The 11,016-nt window shown below is 40.0% G+C and overlaps 1 protein-coding gene across 1 annotated transcript in view; it reads right to left on the bottom strand.

The window, feature by feature from the left end:
• Positions 1-3,871: 3,871 nt before the first annotated feature.
• Positions 3,872-11,016, bottom strand: part of gdf5 (growth differentiation factor 5) — a 15,893-nt gene continuing 8,748 nt past the window's right edge. Inside the window, exon 2 of the mRNA XM_015379797.1 lies at positions 3,872-5,954. Coding sequence (XP_015235283.1) covers positions 4,993-5,954 — 962 coding nt within the window. The 3' untranslated portion in view covers positions 3,872-4,992. The remainder of the gene's footprint in view (positions 5,955-11,016) is intronic.

Genomic DNA, 11,016 nt, shown 5'->3' with positions numbered 1-11,016 from the left:
TTCAAGATGACTTGGATAATAGCGCGTTGTGACAAACACCAGATACAGCACTGGGACTTGATCAACAGCCGATACCGCACCGTGACGTCACAAACCAGTAGGTGGCAGTAGTGTTCTTTGACAAACATGGATGCCTCCAGTAAAGCACATTCACATGAAAATTATCTTAATTAAACACATAATTTTTTAAACAGCATGTAATAATTTCATATTTAAAGTACTTTCCAAAGTTTGTATTCTGAATGTGAACAGACTTTTCCTTTAAAGAGTTCCGTTACCTCGTTGCTAAAGTTTGGACTCACTTATTATGACATAAAACAATCAAGTAGCCAGGATCACTTAGGTCACCATTCCTGATAGCCAGCAGAATACATGACCTCCCTTTAAAGTTATATAAATAATATCAGAGTTCAGTTCATCTCATTTTTGCAATGCTGTCAGCTCCTTCCTATAGTTTAAGTTCATTTGTTAGAATATTTGTATTTAAATTACATGTTTTTCCTATACAGTATGTTATGGTTGTCATGCTTTGTTAGCTAAAGGATTGCATCCATATTAGAATGAAAATTTACTGTGATGAACAAAACGAAAAAGCCCTGAAAGGTAAGTTACTGAGGCAGTAATATGTCTTACCTTTAAAAACTAGTTTACATCAATTGTAACATATAACAGCAGCTTCTCCAAATAAAAGATTTAAGTATTACATTGCTAAGTAATGCATATCATTCATAGCTACACCACTTTGTGTTGATAACAACAAAAAATAATTTAAATCCATTTCATATGTGACCCAGATGATCTCATCATGCTCTGTCATTACTGCAGAAAGACAGAGGCAGAGAGGATGTCTGAGAATGATAGTGACACCACTGACAAGGTACTTTGGCTTTTTTTTTTATTTGCCCTAAGGCCTGATCGCAGGATAGTCTTCAATTCCAGAGGTGAGCATTTAAAGCAGTGATCTCAATCCTGGATTTCTGACCTGGAACCTTTAGATGTGTCTCTTGCCCTACATACTTGAATCGAATGGTTAAACTACTTCACTAGCTCTGCTAATGAGCTACCATCGGAGTCTAAATGAAAAACTAAAACCATCACAAAATGTGAGTATTAAATTCTCTGGATGCCTTTATTTGAATGTTTTGCAACAGAACTGAGTCCTGTCTGCAGTGTAACCTGGATACTCATCATTGTGTGCATCACTGTTCAGAATAAAGATTCAAAGACTAAATACTTTTGTTTTTGTATTTAAAGTGTCATTATGCTGGTGAAGATTCTCAATCATCCAGATCATAGTTAATCCAAAACAGTTTAAAAACAATCCACTGGATGTTGTTTCCAAGTTTGAAAACGTTTCGCTTCCCATCTAGGAAGCTTTTTCAGTTCAAAATGTCAGAAGTTGCATTGAGTTTGAGGCTTTATAGAGTGGACCAATAACAAACCCCCTTTCAGAGACATAGACAGGTATCTGGTAATGCAGGCCAACAAAGAACCCAAACAACCCTCATTCCAAAGGGGTGGACCGGTTCGGTCCGGTTCAATTTGCATGTTTTCTAAACCAAAACAAGGCTTTGTTTTTAGGTCCACTCTATAAAGCCTATAAATTCATCTAATCCTGACATTTTGAATTGAAAAAGCTTCCTGGATGGGAAGCGAAACATCTTCAAACTTGGAAACAAAGTCTGAGAAATGATGAAATGAGCTGGGAACTCTTACAGAAAAGGTAAGGAGCTCGGTCATCTGAGAGGCTTGGTGTAAAACTGCCTCTCCTCCACATCCTATTGATGCATATTCTCTGCATATGCCAGGAAAAATAGAACATGCCAGTTGAAAAGTGGCATTTGCCACTCCTCAGTGGTATGCCAGATACCACTTTTGGCTTTCATTGTAATGACCATCTCCCCCTGGTGGTCTGGAGCTCTACTCCCAGGCGACAGCAGTTTGAAGCTTTTCTTAACACGCATTTGCTTTTACTACTTGCAACATTTTCCCTTTGCATGACTCTTTGCATGTTAGTATTATTTAGGTGTCTGCAACATGTTTTCACTTAGCTGCTCCCTAATTTTTACAATTGCAGCGTTTCTCTTTTGCAACTTTTTTTTATTTGCAAGTGTCTTTTGTGTTTTTGCATCATTTTTGTGTTTGATGGGCTAAGTTTTGATTTTGAAGAGGCTTTTGAATTTGCTGTAAAGCACGTACCCTCAGCCACAGTGGCCTTGTATAATTTATTTAAGTGTTCTAGTTCTAAAGGTTAAACTTCTACATGATATAGATCTTTTAGACAGTAATGAAGCAAGTCATAGAAGTAAACATTTATTGATTTATTTCAATTATTAAGGTTTCACAACTGATAAAAACCCAAAATGTGTTTTTTTTTAAGATGAGTTTAGATTTCATTTAACCAACACTTTTCTGTGCATTAAATGTACCCAATACTTGGTTGAAGCTCCTATCATTTACTCTATCCATTTAATCAAGGCTGCAGCTATCTCTATACTGTAAATGTAAACCTTTTCCAGACTCTATTTCAGTGATCTGTTTTGTTTCACCTACCAAGACTTTTTCTGTGACTGTTAGACAGCTCTCAGCCTGCCGTGTTAGAACATTTCATCACAACTTACAAATACATTTTCATTTTTTAGGTTTTTATAATCTTTAAGCCATAATGAACACAAGTCCATCCATGTTATTTATGCACATTTTAAAGTATCCCATTAGAAGATTATTTATGAAAATAAATAAATGATTTGAACATTTGTGTTAAAGTTAATTCTGCATCATTCTGGGTCTCAGATAAATACTAATATTGATGATAATACTGTAGGTTATGTGAGAATCCGCTTTCTGTTTTCTCATTGGGTTGCAGGAACCATTAAAGCTTGTTTCAGATTTTTTTTCTGGTCTTCAGGACTTGGTGTTTGTTGGGTTTAGGTTTCCTTCCTTTGTTTGTTTACTTCCCTTTAAGCCTTCAGTTTGTTTGGTTTTGATGGTCATGTGTTTCTGTAGTAAATCTCCTCTCATCCAGATGCTGCCGTAACCTTTAGGTCCCCTAGTTTCTTCCTCATTTTCCACCAGTTTACCGCGGTTCCTCCACTCAAAGCTCGGAGTTTCTAGTGCTCTTTATTAAAACCTGCAGTTCTTATTCCTTTATTGTCTTCATCTGAACTTTAATCTGTTTTAATAGTTATTCTATGGCTGGAAAAAGATCATGTCTCTATTTAAACAGCTACTCCTAACAGACTACAGACAGCTCAACAATACTTTATCTTGAAATCATCAAACCTTTTGTTCTGTCCTTCTTCTTGTCCAGATTGCTGTAACATTCCCTTCATGCAAAGCTCAGCCAATGAATGAAACATCAGCAAGGTGATACTCTGATTTTCAAACATAACATTCAGTTCAACCAGCTGCCAGAAGTCTCCTAATTAGGAGATAGAATCCACTCCTCTTTGAATTTGAGTTGGTTCTGGTTCTGACCTCAGAGGTTCTTCCCATCCATCCATCTGTCTGTCTGTCCATCCGTCCATCCTTCCATCAGGGTTGTAGGCCTCCTCCCCTCTCAGGTCTTCTGCAACCTCTAACAGGTTTTTTCCACGGTTGTCCTGAAGTTATCCCTGCCCATCTTCCCATCTACTCTGACATGTCCCCCTAAGTAAAAAATTCCCTCAGCATGATGGTGCCACCACCATGCCTCATCACTACGTATATCTCACTGAATATATCGAATATGCTGCTGGAAATTGACAAAACATGAAGACGTTTAAGAGGTGCTCAAAGGTCTGAACAAAGCTCCTGAAAATGAGTCATTCTTTCAATTAAATATTTCACAGATTAAGATCTAAATAACTCCAAAACAGGTTAAGAAAAGGAAATTAACTTATTTTCTGTGGTGAAGTTCTGTTGTTCACCTTATCTGCAGTGTTTTCCTCCTTTGTCCGTAGGCTTGTTGGAAAGAAAAGTTGTGTCATGGAGACATTTTGGAAAGAACCAGTTCAGTCAGGCCTGAGCCCCGATTTCATGTCTTTTAGCTCAAATCTTTATATTGACTGTAATAAAAAATAGAGTAATTAAAAAGTTAATTAAACATAATTAAACCACAGACAAAAGTACTTTAAGTAATCTCAGTGTTTGTTTTTTAATAATCGATCATAACTTTTATTAGTTTTTTAAATGTGATTTTATTCATTTAGCTTTTACAGTGCTGGGTTTTCTTAACATTTAGGACTCAGGGGATGTTCATGATGCAGATCGAAAGTAGGAAACTGTAGGAATTTGTTAGATCGTAGTGAAACATGGATGTTATAAATAAAGATGTTATAAAAACGCATACTTGTGTTAAACTGTAATTTTGGCATCTGAAGCTTTCAGATTCTTTTAATAGTTTAGTCTGCAGATCATTTCGATGGGGGGGGGTGCACTGATAGGAGTTTGGAGCTCAGTCAGTCAGGAATTTTTTATTGAAGACTAGTCTAAACAACTTTCCCACATTTGGAGCAGGTCACATTAGTACTTCATCACTGGCTGGTATTTAAACATCAGAGATTCTTCACATGCTTCACAGAAAAAAGACGTCTTGGTTAAGGATTACAAATGACTCCATCAGATAAGTGCTGGAAAAAAAGGGGCAGTTCTGAGTATAATTCCCTTAATGTTTCTTCAGAACTTTTTCCACCAATCACGGCTCTGATACAGATCTGAGGAGAGTCTTTTTTTCTGTCCAGGCCTGTTTTTGTTTTGGGCCGTCTCTCAGACACATCCTGACAACATCAACAGTTTTAGTGAGTCTGTGTTTAAGAGCACAATCTCCATCGGTCTATCTTCCCGTGTTTAGTCTTTGCAGCCTTTGGTATGCAGTGTGATAGCCCACTGGAGTGGGAAGAGTCATGCCTGTGGCACAGCAGTGGGTCTGAAATATCTGCTCTGGGATGATTTTTCTGTCAGATTTCCAGAAAGGTTGGAACAAACAAGACGTTTCTCAGTTTTCTGTCTCTGCTACCTGCAGCCGCAGGACTCCACCACCATCTCCTCGTACTGCTTGTAGACGACGTTATTGGCAGAGTCGATGTAGAGGATGCTGATGGCGCTGAGGCGAGTCGGGACGCAGCAGGTGGGTGGAGTCGCATCTGGGTCCATGGAGTTGATCAGGGTCTGTATGATGGCGTGGTTGGTGGGCTCCAGGTGCGAGCGGATGGGGAAGTCACAGGCGCCGTCGCAGTGATAGGCGTCGTACTCCAGGGGAGCGATGATCCAGTCATCCCAGCCCATCTCCTTAAAGTTAACGTGGAGCCGCCGACGGTGGCAGCGAGGCCTCGTCTTGGACGCCTGGTGTTGAGGAGGGATCTGCAGGGAGGGGCGCGAGATCTTCTTGGAGTTTCTTGGTGGGGGAGCGCGTCTCATTCGTCGCTGGTTGAACAGGTATTCATAGACGGTTTTGTTGTCGTGGCCTGAACGGGCTTTGATCTCATTGTAAAAGAGGTCGCGCTTCTTGCTTCTCCCAAATGCCAGGAGGAAAGCCTTCTCCTTGTTGGTCCTGCCGGTTCGAGCGAACCCAAGAGTTCTCAGGTCTAGAGAGCGACCTCCTCTGTGCTCCAGGGCCTCCAGCTCAAAGCAGAGCTGCTGGGAGAACTGGTCCTGCTGGTTTTTGAATCCCTTGAAGACCTTATAGATGTCAAACACTTCCCATTTGGTGCCGAATCCACTGAGGAGATCCTCCAGGGTCTTAGTCTGGAGGAGAACTGGTTTCTGTTTGCCTGAAGCACAGGTGTGCAGCTTCAGGACTGGGCCGGATCCTCCTCTTCCTCTTTCTTCACCTGCTGCGAGACCCGCCAAAGCCAAGCGGGGGTCAGACACCAGCTTCCTCAGGATGCGTAGCTCTGCACCCAGGAGCCCGTCCCGCTCCAAAGAGCTGATGTTGAACTGATACCGCTGACGGCGCAGGACAGGCCCTCGATCATCTGCCAGAGGGGGGAGACAAAGAACAAAACAAAACAGTTAAAAAGATTCTGTTAGCATCTCCACAGCACATACAGAGGAACCCCAGCGGTTTTCCAGCATTGTTTGGCTTTAGCTTCCATAAATCCCATCTGGTCATAGAAGGTCTTCCAGCTGGACATGTGAGAGTCTGACTGACAGCCCATTATTGTCCTATTATTTCAATTTATTATGTGTTTTATCCAACTGGTTTCACTTTGTGAATCAATATGAAAACAGTTTTAGATGATGATGAAGATTTCACAACTGTTGGCTGTCTGAATCATAACATCAAAATGCGATAATTAGCTATTCATTTTGTTGCCTGTAAAAGGAAGTGAATAAAAAAAACATAAGACTGAGATGGTTTTTCAATTGCTTCTCATTTTAGTTATTATGTAAGGTAAAAGTAAACATATTTCTTTTAAATTCTTTGGCTATAAAGAGGAACATTAATCGCTCTTTTCTTCGATTGTCGTTTACAAACTGTTAAAAAAAGAAACAGGTCCAAAGCAGCTGAAAATCAAACTGCCCTCAATGATTCATGGAGACGATTCTGTAACTTTGGGTTGCATTTATCATCTCTACCTCCGCTTACATCGCCACCATCGCCACACAAACATGTCAACTTTTCAGCCAATTATTTGGTTTTGCCTGACAGGGAGCAAAAGGGATGGAGAGAAATGGAAAAAGTTCCTTGCAAAGAGCTCTGATGTCCAAAACGAATTACAGAGTCAGGCTGAAAAAGGCTGAAAAACAAACAGAATCATTTTATCTTTTAGAAAAGAATAATGTTTAGGATCACATTTTATCGGCCTATTAGCTGGTTTACTTTGTGCAGCTTTATTTTCTGATCATATCAACATGTACTTAGCAGTAGCATTTCATTATTCCTTATATGTTGAGGAGCAACAGGCCTAATGGTAATGAATATATCATTATAAAGTATTAATAATAAAAAAAAATAATCTGACAATATTAGATTTGAGACTCATATAAGGGATGTTAATATACTGTAAAAGTCAGTCAAAATGAACTAAAGTTCATCTGTGTTTATATGATACCATAAAAAAGCTTTTCTATTCTAGAATAAATATTTCTGTACTGTGAAATTATTTTCCAGAAAACGTAAGAGGCGCTACAATCTGTTCCTCTGTGACGCATATTTAGTCAAACTAGACTAAGTTTAAACATGTCTACTACAGGCAGCTATGGTTCTCCCTAAATGTATTTCTAAGCTCCGGGAACTCAATCACCGTCTGCTAAAAAGAGCAAGGATGATGTTTTTTTATTTCCTAAATACCAGTGACCATAGAGTGTCTACTGTTTATTATTATTTGCAATCTAAGATGCTTTTAGAAATAAAGACACTCCTTTGCTGAAGAAAGGATGAATTACTCCTTACCTGGAAACACTGACCTCCATCTAAATCAAAATGTACAGCAAGTTCATTTTATGTCATAATTATAGCAAGTGGACTGAACTTAGTGTCAGGACTCCAGTCTGTGTGTTTGTCTTTTGGTGTTGTTTTCCCTTCCACCAGCAGGAGGCGCCTGGTTCTGGTCCGCCTCCTCACACACCTGATGATGGTTGCCTCATTAGCGGAGTGCTCTTAAGCTGCTGATTGCCACTACCTCGACGCCAGAGTGTTTGCCAGTTTTGGGTACTCTAGCCAAGCTGAGTTTTTTGCTGAGTAAGACTGAGTTCTTGTTCTACCTGAGTTTTAACTTCGTTTTTGTCTTTGCCTCTCGGCAGGAAGTCAACCTGCAAACTGGATCTTTACGGACCTTCTCTCCCTGAAGGAATCAACTAGCCTCGAACCGAGCAGGGGATTCAAACAGGAGGTTTGGATCCTTCTTCCTTGAAGAGGACGTTGAGTTAACTCTCTGAGCAAGGGAATCATCTCCATTACGACCCGTTCAAGTACCGCAGGAAATCTGAAAGGCAGCCAGATTCTCCATTCACCATACACCATCTGAGTTCTGGGTAAACCCTGTTCCGCCCTCCACCAAATCAGAATAACACTGGAAAACAGCACGCAGGTTGGAGTCAAAGATCCTACAACTTCTCTGAAAAAGTGAGTCAACCACCAGATCCTCTTCTCCATATCCACGTATAAAATTTCCCACTGAGCCTGAACTAATCGTTTGTCTCCCCTTCACCTTCCAGTTCCGGTCGCGCTGAGTTCTGAGCAACTCTGCACCGAGCCTAAACTCTTCAATAAACCTGTTAAACTTTTCATCTGTGTCTCTCTGAACTGGTTTCACTGCATGTGGGTCCGAGCTTTAGATAAAACCATGACACTTAGAAATGTTTCACATCTAAAACAATTTACCTTGAAAAAAAAACAACAACATTAAAATCGTACTCATAAAGATGAAATTTGCACACAACACTGCACAAGTCTGTACAACGCTTAATCGCTTCCCCAGGGGTAACATCAACTAGCTGCAACCATAGCATCTATTTCTCAAATGCGTTGGTTCAGGAGATAAAACTTCCTTCCGTTTATTTTAGAAGATGCCTATACTCAACTCCTGGTGTGAAGCTTTGTGGTTTTAAACTGGAAGTATCCCAGTAAGGAGCATTTCCACTTTTACTGAAGATTGTATCTTGGTTCTTTCTCTTGAGAAACTGGCTAGCCTGGAATGAGGAGCTAATCAACCAAGTTTCATAAGTTTTCTTTTAAAACTGCTTATTGCAGTTGTTCTACTCTTAAAAGTGTTTTTTTTTTTTTTCTAGGTTTGCAAATGGTTTCATGTTTGAAGCAATATTTATTTTTCTGAATGATGACAGTATTTTATTACTACATTCTTTTTTTTAGCTTTGTTTCCAAGAAATAATTAAATACTTTAAGTTGTTCAAATGTTTTGTGTGAATAAAGCGCCTGAATTAGTTCTCATTTAGCTGGCAAACTTAGAGTGCGGTCAGGTAGAGAACATGGTGAGATGTTTTGCTTTAACATCATTTAGAGAAACCAGTAAAGACCCCATAAAACACGCCCAAACATGCATGTTTGTAATTGCATGATTTTGAGGACCCAGCCCATGTGAGACATTATGGGGACCCTCACGCTAAACCGAAACCTGATCCCAAATTGAACCCCAGAACCAAACCTGATCCGTCAGTCTGCAACAATGTGACCCCTTACTTTTTTTCCAAGATGTCCTGAAACTCATCACAGTCCTCAAAGGAACCTCTGGATTCTCACACAGCGTCTTCCTTCTCACGACACCCCTCCTCCCCTCCAACACTGCAGCGTGCACTAAAGAGTACATTAGAACCAGACAGGGAGACCACATCTGACCACAAACAGGCCTGCTATTACAGACCTGCAGCTATTCCCTGCTGACAGCAAATGAGCATCTGCTGCAGAGGAAACAAACCATCAACAGCAAACACATACACACACACGCATGCAGAAATGCTGGCACTTCTCTACGACGGCCTGATTAAAGCTGAGTGGAATTCGATTTCACAAACTCAAATACTTTTAAAGCAAAAAGGTTGAAAATGTTGTGGAAATGTTTGCAAGCTGCGAAGCTCTCAGGTGTGGTCTTTGTTATCGCCTCAGACTTTACATCCTTAATGTCCAAAAGAGAATCCAAAGTATTTCAGGCTCTGAGCCCACGTGGAAAAGGTTTTCATGGAGATAATTTGAGCCTTCTGAATAACGTTCTTGGCCTCGGATTTCACCTGTCACTCCCTCCAGGCTAGCAGATGGTGGGTGGGCTTTTGACGGGATCAGAGTCGTCCACAGGCGAAACCTCCAAGTCAGGCGGTTAACTAAAAGTGATCTAAGATCCAAACTTTTTCAATTAGACACATGAAACTAATCCTAAGAGGACTGATGGACATAGAATAAAGGGCTTCCCAAAGATGGTTTTGTTCTTCTGACAACGGCTACGTTTAATGTGAGTCCAGCTGCTTTTAAAGATGGTTCTTGTTTATTTTAACAACATGTTTGTTTCTCCATTTATGTTTCATCAGATGTGAAAAGTGAAAATAATAATGAGATGTTGCAGTAATTGCATATCATACCATGCGGCACAGAGGGGGTTGCTGGCTATGTGGCCTTATCAATATTTTACACTTTTATGACTGCACTTTTATTTTTGTACACTTTTATACAACTAAGCGGGTCAACAACTTAAAAATGGTTGCCTCCTATATCAGATAAGTTTTTTTTTAGTTCTGAATTTTAACATGGAACGCAGCACAGAAACGTAGCTAAACTATTAATCACCTGTTAAGTGTCACAATAAACCTACTGTTATTTATTTAACATAGAATCCTCAGAAGTACTTGAGTAAAAGTATTCATACTCATAGTCAAATCTTACTCAACTACAAGTAAAAGTTACTTAAACATCTACTTCAGTTAAATTATTTAAGTACTTACTTTTGAAATTACTTAAGTATTCAAAAGTATAACTATATAACTTTTAGAAACCATTTGATGTACTGATGCGTAAAACCACTCTGTGACAAATTATACACCACCTGGAAAGAACTTCAGCATAAAAAGACCCTGAAAGAAACAAGGACAGCTATATTAATTATTATTTGTTATTTAAAAACAGACCAAAAACAGGAGAGTCTGTCATGATCTGGCCTGTTTGCTGCTCCTTAATTAGTCATTCCTTTCACCTGTCATTTTCCCTCCCTGTCTCAATTATAATTTATTCCTCTCACCTGTTTCTTCTGTTTATATTCAGTTCAGCCTGAGCATTCAGTGCCAGATCTTTACTTGTTCTTAGTTAGTCGTTCTGTTCGTCCTGTTAATTTCTGGTTCATGTCCTGGATCCTAGCTGCCAGTGGAAAGAGGGTTCTAGTGTTTGTCTCGTCTCCTGATCGTCCACTGTTCCTCCCCCGTGGAGTCCTCTGGGTTTTTGGCTCCATATGTGGGGAGGTTCAGTTTTTATCTCAGTAAGCCTGGCTCCAGGGAGGAGACCAGTTTAAAGTCCGCCACAAAGTCCGGGTCCCACGTCCTGTCTCGGCTACCCTCTTCCACTGAGCCTGCTCATCTGCACCTGATCCTGTCTGC

This window comes from Cyprinodon variegatus, unplaced genomic scaffold, assembly GCF_000732505.1.
Source record: "Cyprinodon variegatus isolate N-32 unplaced genomic scaffold, C_variegatus-1.0 Scaffold200, whole genome shotgun sequence".
Lineage (NCBI taxonomy): Eukaryota > Metazoa > Chordata > Actinopteri > Cyprinodontiformes > Cyprinodontidae > Cyprinodon > Cyprinodon variegatus.
The sequence above is the reverse complement of the archived record's forward strand: the minus strand, read 5'-3'. Positions and strand labels throughout refer to the sequence as shown.